Genomic DNA, 14,963 nt, shown 5'->3' with positions numbered 1-14,963 from the left:
AGAAAAGATATAAAACTAACAGAAAGATGCAAATAGAGACAGGAAACATTTTGTGCTAACAAAACCACACAACAACAAAAACACCTCTATTGTATTATTACACTGAATATTAGGATTCTGCTAATCTCTCCAGTATTTTTCCAAGCAAAAATGTCACTATTTTCAATGAAGCACTCTGTTAATTTTTACTAGATGGCATTCAGAGGAGAGTTTTACTGTGAGCACTGAAGCCCCATTAGTTTATATCAATAGAGGAACCAGTCACAGGCGTTTGACCAAGACACGCAGAGATATTTATTAAGTGTCTCCTCCTTGGCCAAGATCAGCATCAGCAGAGCAAGCCACAGCAGCTTGCCAAGCAAGGCTCACACTGGCAGCCACCTCTGCAGACTTCTCCTGTGTCCTCACTTCAGGACAAGGCTTTTCAGAGAAATGCTGATCTGGGTCCATGGTGAGTCAGGCAAAGCCTGGCCCTCCTCTCCCTCAGTGTCACAGCGTGCTGAACCTATGACCTAAATTTCAATGTCATCATTTCTGATTCATTCTGGGGCATGGGAGGGGAGAAGGAAGCCTCATGCACTGGGTTCCTGCTCCTCAGGGTTCACAAAAGCAGGCTGTGTCTTCCAGGCATCTCTTTTATCTCAGGTACAGGTTGTACAGAGGAACAGAAAGAAGCAGCACACCAACCTGCTTTACATAGCAGTATTTATTGCAGTGAGCAGCTGAGGATGGTTGCACCAGCTTACATGTAACCAGAGATTTGGTCTCTGCCAGTTTCCTGAGCATCTGCAGTCCCTGTCCTTGGAGGTGTGATCTGCTGTCTACTTCTCAGGAAAGGGTAGCTGACAGAGTATAATAGGAAGGTTATTGTTTTTAATTTCATAATGTTTATATCTTTCTTTTCTTCTTTTTTTTTTAATTTTTTTTAGCTGTTTAGGTACTTCTGGTTTCAAGCATAAATGCAAAAGCAGAAGAGGAGAAGAGGTTTTGGGTTTTTTTGTTGTTGTTGCTGTTCTGCTGGGTATTTTTAGTTTGAGTAGAGGCTGGTTGGGAAAAAAAAAACAAAAAAACCAAAACTAAAACCAGAAAAACAGAAAAACCAAGAGAATTCAAGGTCTTTTTTTACAGTCACGAAAAGCAGCACACAAATGCAAGGGCTTATCTAAAGGCACTCCTTAAACACACCTTTTGGGATTCATTTATTGTTGCTATACAGCAAATTTTATGGCAGAGTAATCAGAAGACTGTACCAGAAGCTGATTGCTATCTATGGAAGAGTATTTGCACACTTCTGTCTTTACAAATGATCCTACTGTGATGCATATTCAATGTGATTATACTACAAGAAAATACTGAACTTTCCTACTAATTGGAACGGGAGGCAGGTGTTCTTCCTTCTTCACAGCGAGCATCCCAGGATCAGATCCATCACATTCACACACACTGTGACATTCTTCTTCCATAATCCTCCTGTATTTTGCAGAAGAGGATAAGAGATCTAGTGATGTTTCTAAGGCATGCAGTGGTTTTCTTGAAACTAATCCCTATTTTCCAAATATTGTGTGCTGGGTATTCAGGTGGAAGGAAATAAGACAGAGTTTTCTGGTGAAGCCCAAAATACCACAAAAGATGCCTGAAGAGAGACTTTATTGATGAAAGGAAGAAAGTTAATGGAAGTTCAACAAGTGGGATAATCCCTTTCTTGGTGTTCCAGCTGGTTGGGAGACAACAGAAGAAGATGCCAGTCCAGATGCTTTCCTTCTCTCCTTCCCAACCACAGCTTCTTTCTCCTGTGGGGTTTGGAGTGTTCTAAGCCAAACAAGCGGAGAGGCCTTCCCATCCTCAGTATCTGCCAAAGAAGCGGTTGTAGGCCAAGGCAAACCCTACTTGGTCGGAGAGATAGTCACAGGGGGGGTAGTTTTCACAGCGCTCGTGCATCTGCTCCATTGGGCTTTTATAATACTCCAAGTACCTGCAGGAGACAGACACAGCATTCTGCACTTTCAGCCAATGCACTGGGGACAGTTCATACACCTGACACGGACAGGAAAGAAGTGATTCTCTGAAGCAATGCTCCTTGCAATCCTCCAGGGTGACCCAACAGAGGACTGCTCATGCTGAGTTAAACATCTGCTTACATAGGGTTAGGCTACTTGACCAATGCTGGGAAATATGGGATTGAACCCTACTTAAATCAATTGCTCTTGAGGTTTTATCAGGAAAGGATACCACAGAAGTTGTAAGGATTTGGCTTTTTTTTTTTTTTTTCTTCAATCTCATTCCCCACCTACACAGGAATTTTTTTTCTTTTGTTATTTATTTAATTATATATTTATTTTATTATTTCTTGCTTACCTTTATTTTTGCCCACTAGCCATTATTTTCCTTTAGCCTAAACACTTCTCTCTAACAATCCTCACTTCTGTTGTAGACAGTGGCATTATCCCCATGTAGTTTTTCTTTCTTTTTTTTTCTTTTTTTTTTTTTTTTTTTTGCCAGGCTAAGAAAGCCCAAATTTTTTTTACGGTACACCTAAAGTGTACAGTCTCAGCTGAACACTTTGGATGTCATTCTCAATTCCTCTTCTATGTTTGGTTAATCTTTTCTGAAGACTGTACACACCACCACAGAAATCCCACCAGTACCTCATGAATTTTTACTTTATTTCTGTATTGGAAAGAGTAGCTTAACAACCTCTTCCAGGAAATGTATGAAGAACTTCCTTGCATTACCTGAAATTTCTCAAATAGCTGGGATTTCTCCAAATCTTTGTGTCTACTTTCTGCACAAGTAAATATATCTTCTACAGCTTCAGAAAGAACAGCCAATCTGATCTAGCCTTATTCCTGCAAAAAAAGCTGTTGTGGGAAAAGCTGTTTCTTTGTGGGAAACCAGAGGCAATGACCAAGGCTCTATGATTCTCATTATCCTAAAAACTGATTCTGATGACCCTGTAGGTTGAAGCAGCTTCTAACTTGTATCCCTCTGTCTCCATGGCTAGCACAGTAGTGCTGTCTTTCTCCCTGGGAGGAGTACTAGAGTCCAGCTATGAGCCTTCAAATGGGTTTTAATGAAAAAAGAACCATTTTTTCCATTACTGAATGTCTCCTACAGCTTTTTCCTTCAACACACAAAGGTAATAAAATTGCTGTATAAGAAAATAATGTCTTGTCATGCCCTATGGCCCTCCCACCCCCTCTTCAGAACAGGTCCAGAGTCCAGCTCTCAGCCCAGCTCCTGAGCTGTTACCATTCGTAAGGGCTGGCTCTCTTCTTCCTCTTCACAAAGGCATTGGCAACTTCTTTTTTAATCTTGATGCCTGCCAAGAGAGAACACAGCAGGTTAGAGATGCAGCACTGAAACACACAGACCAGTCCAACCTCTGAAAAGCAGAATCTATTTTCTTCACAAGCAAATGACTGCCACAAACCATCCTAATGGTCCGTTCATCTCTCCCCGTCCCACTGTCCACTCAAAGCTACCTCCTCACTGCAGCCTTCACATCTCCATGAAGAAAAGGCTTTTTCTCTCACAAACTCCATTTCCTTATCACACAGTATAATCTGAGTCTGCAGCAAATGTGCAGAAGGCATAAAATATGAATGAGAAGAAAATTAGGAGAATGGCACCCTCTCTCCATCTCTTAATTTTAGAATCTCTTAATCCATCTCCTAATTTTAGAGTCTTGGCTTCCTTTCTGTGTCAGGACTCTGACTGAGAATGATGTGGGATACCAACCAGAAGACCTTAATGCACCTCCAATGAGCCGTGAGCAACAGGCAGCACACAGAAATACCAGTGCTCACATGTACAGAGTTCTGTGAAAGGTGAAGAGTATAAAATAGTGACAGTAAGCATCACCTAGTGAGAAATACACCCAAGATGTGCAAAGATCCCAGCATTCAGGACATGGAGAACATAAGAGATGTTTCAGCCGTGAGAGCATTTGCCCCTGTTAGTTGCTCTCCACTAACATGTCATGTCTGCAAATTTCTTCTTTGCTGCCTTGATTTGTCCTTGTGCACACCATGGTGCTGTGAAGGACCCCACAAACACCAGGCACAGCCACTTCCCAGCCCGAGCCAGGGCTCAGCACAGCCCAGCCTCGCTCCATGGGATGGTCCCGCAAGAGCAGAGGTGCGCACAGGTGCTGGCACAGCAGCACCACAGGCAGCAGCACACCAACACACCTTTCAGCATGGAAACTGCCAAATTGTTGCTGTCTCTGGGGAAAAAAAAAGATTCTCAGACCTCTGCCTGTGGGGAGATGGTGAGGTTTGTCCCTTCCCTCATCATCATGGAGTGTTTGGCTGTGTTTCTCTTTGGAGGTGAAAGGTATCCATCTCTAGCAAATTGAGGTTTGGTCTGGATCAAAATACTCAGTACACAGAAACTGCCAGTTAATGAATTGTCAGAAACTACCACCTTTCCCTGAATAGTCCTTACACCTTTTTTTCTCTTTCCCAATCTGTGTTTGTATTGGCTCACTGGAAAAATACCAGCTTTCATGCCTCTCAGCAGTAATGTTATCCTTTAAAGTGCAAGAAAGGAGAGACGCAAGAGAACAAAAAGGATTTTCCGTACAAATTTCTGCCAGGATCAGCTTGCTGCAAAAGTTGTGAACAACCCAAGGTGTGCAAATCCCAGCATCCCAGCTGGCCTGACAGGAGGGACAGCAGCCCTGAGGAGCAGCCAAGGAAGCCCCCCTCTTTCGGTGTTTCCTTGTTGCAGGATTTGGCAGGGATGTCACGACCCATTGATGTGGGAGCAGCCTGGGGATGAGCAGCCACTCTGGGCGGGTCTCTGAAGCCAGGTCAGAGCAGGGAGACTCTGCCAACACAACCCTGTTTCACAGGAGGCAGATGCAGCCAGCTGCTAACAACGTGCACCCCTCACGCCTTGCCAGGGCACTGCCCAGGGGTTGTGGAGCCTGGGGCAGCAGCACTCTGTGAGCAGTGCTGGCCTTGCTGCTGCAGGGACACTGTCTGCCCTCTTGTCACCTGCTCTCATGGGAGGGGCTCTGTTTGCTGCACATGCTCCCTCAGGGACTGCAGAGTTAGGGAGCAAAAAGGGAAGGGTTGGAAGGGACTCAGCATGGTTCTTGATCAGCCCTTGAACCTATCAAAGGGAAGAAAGAAGGCAGAGGCAGGAGAATGGAGCTGAGCATCAGGCAGAATGATATACTCACTGTCAGCACCGAGAGATCCTGAGGGTTCTTTGGGATCTGAAAGGCAGACAGACAGACAGAAAGGAGTCTGCTTGTGAGTCGTCCTCTTCTGTAACTGAATCCCACCACTGACTGATCCAGCTCCCCCCACTTACATAGATGGTCTGTTTCTCCCAAAATGGTTTTATTAACACCCATCATTTAGACAGAGACTAATGATAAACCAGTTGAAATCTTAAACATATTAAAATGTTCAAATGCTCTACCGCAATTCAATATACAACTGAGGTGGGGGTGAGTGGGTGTTGCCCACTGGAAGAAAATGCCCACCAAGAGATGGGGGTCTCTGTTCCCAAGCCCTCTCTCATCCATGACTCTCCAACGGAGACCTGAAGCTGTGCAATGACTGGTGGTGCATCTCCTCCCCCCCAGAGCTCTGTGTCTCTCCCAGGCTGAGGGAGGCTGACAGCAAGCAGCAGGGTTCAGCAGCTCTGAGACCTTCCTGGGAAGATGTCCCCTTACCTTTCTCACAACAGCAGAGTGCTGCCAGGGCCAGAGTCAGGATCAGCAGTGCCAGCAGACTCCTCATGTCTTCTTTGGCTGTGCTAGTCTCCCTAACCTCAGAGCTTTCCTGGAGGTTATTGAAGTTCTCCGGGGCTTGCTTTTGGGCAGCAGTTTATATCCTGTGATTTCTTGGAGAGATCAGGGATCTGGCTTGCGTTCCTGTATCTGTGCTCCAAAACAAAGCCCATCCTTTGGGCTGGGAGATCCTGGGTCCTGGCAGTCATTTTGGCATCCATCTCATGACTCGGGGCATTTCCAGAAGATTTTATCTCAGGTTTTGAATGGGGCTGTTGATGAAAAACAACTGGGTTTTAAAAAAATCATTTTTCATACGAACTTGAAAGTCATTCTGTCATGCTGGAAAGCCAGGGGAGAGACCAGCCCACATTCAAGTAAAGCAATTCTTTTCACACGATGGGGCTCTCTCATGTGGGGTTTCTCAAATGAGACTGAACACAGTGGTGACCTTTTCCTCCACCCCACTTTGACTCATTACCCTGAGGGTAAAGAAACCTGTAAATCAGTTTGCATAGGGCAAACACAGTAGTTTTTCAGACAGTTTCACAGTTTCACCGAATCACTTTGGAGAGATGAGAGTTTTATACTTTTAGGAATTTCAGAAGTTAGTTTGAGGGAAGATCTTTCTATTTTTCTCTTGGAAATCTTAATAATTTAGAAGTTTTATCTTGGCTTCTCTTGGCTAAAAGTCAAATAGACATTTAGACTCCAAAAGTGTTTTATTCTTCAGGACCCAAGTGGCCAAAGTTACTTGGTATGGCAAGAGCTTTGCATGGGCTATGTGTCAATAACCTCACACTCCCCAAACCCACTACCCAAGTTACCAAAGCCACGTCCCACAAGCAGCATAGGAACCACAGAATCATGGAATAAGCTGAGTTGGAAGGGACCTACAAGGATCATCAAGTCCACCTCCTGGCCCTGCACAGGACGCCTCAAGACTCACACCCTGTGCCTCAGAACATTGTTCAAACTCTTGTTGAGCTGTGTCGGGCTGGTGCTGTGACCACTTCCCTGAGGAACCTGTTCCAGTGCCCAAACACCCTCTGGGTGAAAAACCTTTTCCTGATATCCAACCTAAACCTCCCCTGACACAGTTCCAGCTGTTCCCTTGGGTCCTATCACTGATCACCAGAGAGCAGAGATTGGTGCTGCCCCTCCACTGCCCCTTAGGAGGATGTTGTACACTGCAATGAGGTCTCCTCCTGGCTGAACAGACCAAGTGACCAAGTTTTGGTAGTTGTTTTGTGGTTTTTTTTTAATCAAGTGTGCTCATTCTTTCTGGAAGCAGAGATATAATCTTCCTCCACTTCATATCCAGTTCTCTTCAGATCCATGTGCAGGGTTATGGAAGTAAAGTTTAGGAAGCTCCCAAGGAAAATCAGAGTCATTAGGGATTTTTCCAATTCTTAGAAACATTGTCTTTTAGCTTATAGAATTTTCAGGATTAAAATAAACCCCAACTTTTGTCCCTGTTAACTTTTCTACAGTCCAGGAAAGCTGGATATATATACCAATGACGTCCAGGTCTTGTATATATATTATTCCAGCAAAAGAGCAACAGTTAAAAATAAATAAACATCTAAAAATAATAGGTATTCTAGGAAAGTTATGCTTCCAGATGAATACTTGAAATAATATAAATATATAAATGCACAATTCTAGTAATCCAAACAGCTTTATTTATCCTCCCATCTTTTGCCAAGCTTTCTAACCAGCTTGTAGTCTCTTAAATCTGCTTGGTTGTTGCCTATGCTAATGAAATCCCACAGAAATCTCTGGTGTTGTTCATTATTTATACTGGTTACTGGGGATTGGAATCACTGGATATTTCTGGACACAGACCCAGACAGCAGTGGACCTTGTGCCTTCTGTTGTGGTGATGTCACAGTGTCAAGTCAAACCCAGACACTGCAGACTTGTTGATTTTAGCATATGTGAGTTTGCTTCGGTTGGCAATCACAAGATTCACCTACTTAAGAACATAGGGAACAAATGTGTGTAACTATACCTGATCTGTACAGGCTTTTTCCTTAAAATTGTTTCGCTATCACTTTTTCCTCTGGACAAAACTTTAGCAACTGTCAGGGTAGAGTTTCTTATCAGAAGTGTTTTCAATAAATAAATCACATTTCTTTCCTAAGTTCAGTTTCAAAGCTGGCAAACCTTGAAGCATGTTTTGGAAGGAGATGCATGTTTCTAATGGGCCAGGTATATTTGGCTCCAGAATTAATTTCACAGATTAGTCAACAATGGGAAACTTTATACATCACAGACTTTGATTACATGCCATGAATCTTTCCAGCTTCTATAATTTGCAGGTGCCTGTGTAAGCCTGGAGATGTGAATGCTGAAACCATCTGTGTTGAGCTGAGATGGATGTTATGTCTCCTACACAAATCACACCAAGGTGTGTCCCATCTGCTGTGGCTGCTGTCAAGCTCATGGAATTCTTGGACATGTCAGCACTGGTGCCTTTTGGCCTGCAGACAGACCCTGGTGATGGTGAGCAGAATGCAGCTATACTCACTCCTCAGGTCCAGGAGGGGCCCAGTAACTTGGCACAGGGTCAAGCCACATCTTGATTTCAAACGATTTGTGAACAGTAAAATGAAATTGTTCTATGTGAACAAAGTTGGGCCTGACCCCAAACGTTGGATTTCTTTTTTTTCTATTTATTTACCACCAGGAGCCCCTCTCCAGCTTTGATTTCTGCAGCTTTCAAGTGCTACCAGAGTAGTTTCAAGTGGAAGGGTTTTGAAAGGGAATAAGGAAAATAGGAAAAGGAAATACAAGTCTGGACCACACACTCCTTTCTGAAAGAGCACCTAACATCAGGACCTGATGGTAGCTGGATAAACAAGACGCAATTTACAGGATTTTTCTGTCGCCAACTCTCACCCTAACTTTAAGATAAAATAGGCGCCTTCTGGATTTTGTTTCCCCGGCTGAGGAAATACTTGATTTTCAAAAAGTGTATCTGCATTCTGAACTCCTCATTGTTTTTAGATTAAGACTGGGAGCTGAAACTGTCCAGTGACCTCTGAAAGAAGCTGTTTGTAGAACCTGGAACAAGAACATTCTAGGTTCTTCCAAAGCCATATGCTTGCAAGGTAATGACGTTTTTCCCCATAATCTGCAACAGAGTGTATGATACACGTATGATACACAAATTCAGTTCCTTCATGGAAAATTGCATACCCCCCTTCCAAAATACTGTGAGTCATGAGAAGATAGTATCAAACCAGCAGTTTATTTTGTAGTAAACACCCACATCCTGAACTCTCTGCGATCTCTGCTACATCAGCTCAGCGCTAATTAACACAGTGTAGGAATCCATGGCTACATTGGGAGAGAAGCAGCAGGCAGGATAACATACAGGGATACAAGCAACTGAGTATGTTTCAGAGCCATTGCAATTTTGGGGAGGATACCCTGGACTCCAGGCCCCAGGGTGGGGACGGGTCATCCTTTACTTAGTCCTCCTCCTCCCCCCAAAATAGTGCTTGTAAGCAGCCGGGTAGCCATGGCGAAAAGCGTACATTTCACAAGGGTAGTAGTCCTCGCAGAGCTCCCTCTGATGCTCATAGTGTGCCTTACTGCGCTCCCTGACCCTGTAAAGGTAGGAGAGAAGAGGGGTAAGTGCTGTCATCTTAAATGTCTCTCTACAGCCCTTTCCTGTCCTGAAAATCCCCACTTGGATTAAGGATCCACCATCAGAGTCCATCATCCAGCTACAGAGTTCTTAGCATGCCAGCTTCTGTGTTTACCACACCCAGGGAGTGACATGACTACAGCAGGAATGTTTTGCCTCCTCAGGCAACCTTTTATATAGGGGCTAAGTGAAGTGGTGGGAAGAGCAGAACGGCTCCTGCCTCAAGTTGAGGAAGGGTCCTCCCTTTGCAGCCTTCCCCAGCCTGCTCTCTTCAGCTCTTCTGCTCTTTCCCAAACATATACATAGAAAAGAGACCTGAAATATTCTGCAAAGGGGTCACCTGGTACTGAGGAGGTTTGCTTTCTGCCTCGCTATGAGATGATTTCTGTGCTTCAGTCTTTATTTTCACAAGCCTTGAATAAGGCATGAAATTGGTTATATCTGTATTTTATAAATGAGGCAAGGAGGCCCTCAGATGGCCCTTTGATTTAGAAAAGGTCATGCAAGTTCTGCATGAGATCTGAGGACTAGAAAAAGATCTCAAACGGAGCTTTCTTTCGGACCATTCCACATTCATTCTCTCTCCTTCTGTTGGTGCTTCCTACAGAAAAATTTATCAGTCTTCTCAACATGTGACATGTCTCCAAATCAAAGGACCCGCTCTCTGTTATCTGAATTCTTGCTTTTCCTGGGTTTGGGGACTTAAATGGTACCTCACATTTAAAGAGGGACTGAGGCTTCTCACCAGTCACCATGGCTGCCACCCCTGGTAACAGCCTGTCTTGGCAAGAAGGAATCTCTTCCCACTCCCAAGCTCAGCGTCCTGAGGCCATGACATACCTCTCCTGAGTGATGCCTCTGAGTCTGGTGTCAGCCTGAATGAAGTCACTGGCCCTTCTCCTGTTGAGGAAGGGATCTGAAAAGGCAAGGGGTTATTCAGACTGGCACTTTTTCACTGCCAGATTTCAACAAAAGCTGTCTTCCTCCTTTATAACAGCTTCCTTGTCTGCCCTCCCGTGTACAATTAAATCCAGGACCTTTTAATATTCCCTCCTGTCCCCTGGCTGGTTCATGTATAGGCTCTCTCAGTGGCCAGAGCAGCCTGTACAGAAGTGCCCATGCTGCTCTTGTTCTGCTCTTATTCAAATCACCCAGGGGAATGTTACTGTGATTTTGCTGCCACAGCCCCTCTGATTGAGTGGAGCTTGGCCCAGAAGAGGTAGGCACCAAGATACCCAGATCATGGGACATCTGAGCACTCTCAGAAGAACTACAAGATTTGTGAAATTGTGCACAGGAAGGGCCTGAGTAAATCTCTCTGCCTCCAAGGTTAGACAGTTATTGAGAAGTTTGTGCGGCAGTTTTGGACTGAGGGGCCTCAAAGTCCCTTCTGACTTTTTTGAGAAACAAAGTTTTCCAATTCTCATTATATTCTATGCAAAATAGAGGTATGAGCTTGTGCCAAAACACGTGAAGTCTTCTTTTAACTCTCTCCCTTTTCATTCTGAAACTCCATTACTTAGTAAATTCAATTTCCCTGGGCTGAGTTGTTCTACCTATTTTATCCCTAGTAGGAGTATGAGTAAATTATCTTGGACATGTCTATAGCACTCTTCAAATTCAATAAAATAGTAAAGCAGTCTCTTACTGAGATACTCATGGGACTCCATGCTCTCATGGGACTCTGTGGAAAGAAAGAATGAAACATGTATTATGGCACTGTATTGATGGGATTCAGTATTTTGTATACTGCAGGTCAATAGAACACACACAGAAATCAGAGAAACCAGGTTTTAAGGCATGTGTTTAAAAGGAAGAGAAAGGGATCAGTGGTGTGACCTAGAATTTATATGAGGAGTTTAAAGTGCTCAGGAGTTTAATACAGAGCTACCTGGTGATTTAGTCAGTGCTTCCAGACTCACGCTTGGTCATCCAGCCTGATTGTCCAGCATAGTTCCTCACCTTCTGCTCCTTACACTACAGTGACAGGATACCAACTTGCCTTCAAAGCTTGCATGTGTTCTTAGAGAAGGGATTAGCATAGTGAAATGCATTTGACTCTTGCATGAAGCAGCATCTTAATTCCACCAATATGGAACTGTGTGCCTCACCAGGAAAAGAGGATGATATTACAAAAGGAAAAAGGGAAACCTTCCAATTAGCAAGGAATAATTAAGAATTAACACACTTATCACAGTTCAGACAAAAAAGGAACAAAAAGAGGAGCAGTCTGTGAGGTGAGCTGGAAGGGGTTGAATCATCCTGGACTGTGAATTCTAATGACTGGAGGTAACAGCTCTGGAGCAGGGCTAGGAGGATCCTGCCCTTCACAAGGGCAGGAAAGCAGGCAAGAGATCAAGTTAAGGGCAAAGACACAAAGTTCAATTACAAACATCTGAACAGACCCATAAATGTCTGCAGGTTTGGAGTTTTCATTCTACCCAGTAATGAAGGTCACCTACCATAGGAAGTGGCAGCCACCACCAAGACAGCCAGGAGCGTAAGGACGACGAGCGTGCGCATTGTGCCAGTGCAGGGACCAATCTGTCACTCTGTCTTTCTCACTGTGTTTTGCTGTCTTCTCGCTGAGGGTAGCTGGAGATCCTGGGCTGACTGCAAAATTAGCAGTGGAATGTTTATTATGAAAACAGAGCTAGGAGGGAGCCCATGAAAGAGCCTAGGCAAGGTGACAGCTAGCTGGTACACACTCTTCTTGGAGCTATTACAAAACATCCTCTATTAGCAGACTGGATTAGGTTTTGGGAAGGAAGGGGCATGCCCCCTTCCTCTCATAGCTCAGGGCTGGGGGACATGATCCAGAGGCAAACATGTCACTAGCACTCCACACTCAGAAAAGCTGGCCTAGGCAAGTGGAAGGAATTTCACAGGCTGCCAGGGACCCAAAGGCAGAAGTGTGTGTTGATCCCAAATATAAATGTTTGTTTTTCTGATTTTTCCTCTGATCTGCTCTCTTTGCCCTTGCCATATTCTGTCTGGATCCAACGAGCCCAACTCTTCTGTCAGCTTTGCTGAGGGACACATGGAGCATGAGGCTTCAAACATTCCTGTCCCACTCAGTCCCCCTCTCTCCAGCTGCCCTCTGCTGCAATGTCACCCTGCCAGCTATCAGAGGAGGAATACAACCTGCTGCCCCTTTTCATCTCCTACTTTATTGCTTTAAGAGTGACAAGAAGCAACCTGAAAGAATCCCTTGTCTGGCAGGATCATGGTTTTTGCATTGAGATGACAGCAGCACCCAGAACTCTGTCTTTGAGGGCTCTCACTGTGGTGCAGACCCCAGACTCCTCTTGCAGCCCAAAGGACAACATCTTGGTGGAGTCAGAGGCAAACATTTCCCTCTCTGGTCTAGCACCAGCAGTCCTTGCCTCATGGGCACTGAAGTCACATGCCAACATAAGGCTTTTCATCTGGGATGAATCTTCAAGGCCAGCGGTCTCAGGGAGAATTACTTTGCCTTTTAACACCTAGAAGAGTTTGACTGGATCCGATATCACGGGCAGCAGAGATGGACAAAACATGAGGTGTTCCACTCTCCAGCTCTTGGAACAGTAGAAAGCAGTGAAAGAGAAAAGGAGTTACAGAGATGGCTATCCCTGCTGGGTGAGAAGGAAAGAGTTTGCTAGAAGCAAGGCAGGGAGGGGAGGTGGGCACCCACTGCCTGCCAGCCCTCCCAGTGGCAGTGATGGGGCTGGAACCCCAGACACTGCCTGGGGATGAACCTAAGCCACAGGAACCATTCTTATGTCTCATCCAAGCTGTGACTACTGCCTGTTTTGTCTATGTGTATATGCAGGTATCAGGATTTCTCACTGACAGGATGCAAAGTGAATGCACCCTGGCTGCAGACCATTTTCCCCAAAATGCTGTGCTGTTGTCACTGCTGTTACCTTCAAAGGCCAATCCATGAAGCCGCACTGAAGGTAACACAACCAAGAACTACAGGGACATTTAGCCAGAGCCTAGCACTTAATCAATGAAGAGTGAAATTCACTGGAAAAATATTTCCCTGGGCTTTGCAATTTACACTTTCAATGTCAAACTCGTGACCCTTACCTGAAGCCTCCTGTCTCAGGAAGAAAAACTGACCAGGGACTTCAACTTCAGACCAAAGAGAGAGAATTGCTCCTCATCTCCATTATCCCACCCCATGTGAAGAGCAGCTCAGTCCTGCACCAAAAAGGTCCCCCCATACACATCCACTTCTTGCCTGTTCAGAGCTTAGCCTGAAATGAGGAGGAAAACTTGGGAAAAAGCCATAAGTTTCCTATAGACACAAGGTCGAACGCGTACTGAGACTTCGCTGCTGCTGCTCTGTGCCCTGCCACTCCAGTCTCTTTAAGGAAATTCTCTGCTCTGGGATCCTTTTCATTTCTTAGAACAAGTTTTGGACTTGTTGTTGAATGTGGATTTTATAGGTTTCCTAAATGTCTTGTACAGTAGCTGCTAAGAAAGGAAAACACGAGGGAGAGGCTGGAGGACAGACCCCAGCGGGAAAGCAGTGGGGCACAGAGAGGAAGATGCTGGGTGTACTTTGGAATGAAAGTGAAGCTGCCCAGTGGGAAACTCCAACACGCTTTCTAGCCAAACCCTCTTTATTTGTCTTCACTCGGGGCAGGGCTTTCTGCTCCCTAGGAGACTCTGCTCCCATTTCAGAGGACTCTAATCCCAGAATGCCTGGGAGCATACCCTGCCATCAACCACAGGAGCACAGCCACAAACACCACTTTAACCCAAATGTTTCATTTGTTACCACAGAAGCAATACGTTTTTCAAGGGATGAATGAACATGCCAGCTACACAGCCCTATTCCAACAAATCTCCTTCGGGGAATTCTTCCTCTTGCAAAAGTACTCCTTTCTGCTCCCCCTGCACTCTATACTTTCCCAGCACACGTCCCCTACTCAACAGCAGTGGGCAGTGGGGGTAACATACCATGCAGCCCAGTGAGCCCAATCCCTCTGTTTTTTTTCAGCATCCACTGGTTAGAAATACAGAAAGTAGCTAAGACAAATCTGCACATGCCAGGGAAATCTCTGCAGACTCACAAATAAAGGAGGGATCAGAAAAGCAGCCCTGATGTGTCTGCTGCTGGAGTGGAAAATCACAACACTACACATGCTGTAGCAAACACTCCTAACATTTTACAGCGGTGAAGCACCAGGCAATGATAATAAGCAGCTGTCCAGGAAAAGCAAGGCAGTCCCTGAATACTCACTAAGCTGTTGCTTCCCTGCCAGTCTGCAGCTCTTGTCTCAGGGGGCAGCTCTCCTGGCGTCTTGGACCTTGGACCGAAGAAGAGGGACCTTTTATTCATTAGCATCGATCAGTGACTCCTCCCCTCTCCCACCCTTGATCCACCCCCAGGCTACCATCAGAGCCACCTTCTGCCCACAGCCAGGAAGCCAGCAACATCAAAGAACTGAGCCAAAAGGGAGAGAGCCAGAGCACACACCAGCGGCTAGTGGGGACACAGCCACATCCAGGTTGCCTTTCTGTGCCTGGGAGCTGTGAGTGGACAGAGATACGACTACAAGCTGC

The 14,963-nt window shown here is 45.2% G+C and overlaps 2 protein-coding genes across 2 annotated transcripts; both read right to left on the bottom strand.

The window, feature by feature from the left end:
* Positions 1–688: 688 nt before the first annotated feature.
* Positions 689–5,846, bottom strand: LOC119708820 (osteocalcin-like). Its single transcript, XM_038155695.1, has 4 exons — positions 5,690–5,846; positions 5,189–5,224; positions 3,250–3,319; positions 689–1,972 (listed from the first exon to the last, which is right to left on the bottom strand). Exons 1-4 carry the CDS (start codon positions 5,754–5,756, stop codon positions 1,843–1,845), a joined length of 303 nt encoding a protein of 100 aa, XP_038011623.1. The 5' UTR covers positions 5,757–5,846; the 3' UTR covers positions 689–1,842.
* Positions 5,847–8,983: 3,137 nt separating this feature from the next.
* On the bottom strand, positions 8,984–14,707 carry LOC119708729 (matrix Gla protein). The gene is made up of 5 exons (XM_038155478.1): positions 14,641–14,707; positions 11,867–12,017; positions 11,053–11,088; positions 10,245–10,320; positions 8,984–9,363 (listed from the first exon to the last, which is right to left on the bottom strand). The coding sequence occupies exons 2-5, from the start codon at positions 11,925–11,927 to the stop codon at positions 9,222–9,224; spliced, it is 315 nt and encodes a 104-aa protein (XP_038011406.1). The 5' UTR covers positions 11,928–12,017; positions 14,641–14,707; the 3' UTR covers positions 8,984–9,221.
* Positions 14,708–14,963: the final 256 nt, after the last annotated feature.

The sequence above is a fragment of the Motacilla alba genome, chromosome 1A (genome assembly GCF_015832195.1).
Source record: "Motacilla alba alba isolate MOTALB_02 chromosome 1A, Motacilla_alba_V1.0_pri, whole genome shotgun sequence".
Taxonomy (NCBI): Eukaryota; Metazoa; Chordata; class Aves; order Passeriformes; family Motacillidae; genus Motacilla; species Motacilla alba.
Note: the sequence above shows the minus strand (reverse complement) of the source record. Positions and strands in the feature narration are given on the sequence as shown.

Coding starts and splice junctions, on each gene's coding strand:
- LOC119708820 (XM_038155695.1), bottom strand. CDS start 5,756: ATGAGGAGTCTGCTGGCACTGCTGATCCTGACTCTGGCCCTGGCAGCA. Junction 5,225..5,689: donor ACTCTGCTGTTGTGAGAAAG/GTAAGGGGACAT, acceptor TCTGCCTTTCAG/ATCCCAAAGAACCCTCAGGA. Junction 3,320..5,188: donor AGGATCTCTCGGTGCTGACA/GTGAGTATATCA, acceptor CTCTCTTGGCAG/GCATCAAGATTAAAAAAGAA.
- LOC119708729 (XM_038155478.1), bottom strand. CDS start 11,927: ATGCGCACGCTCGTCGTCCTTACGCTCCTGGCTGTCTTGGTGGTGGCT. Junction 11,089..11,866: donor GGTGGCTGCCACTTCCTATG/GTAGGTGACCTT, acceptor TTCTTTCCACAG/AGTCCCATGAGAGCATGGAG. Junction 9,364..10,244: donor AGAGGCATCACTCAGGAGAG/GTATGTCATGGC, acceptor CTACCTTTACAG/GGTCAGGGAGCGCAGTAAGG.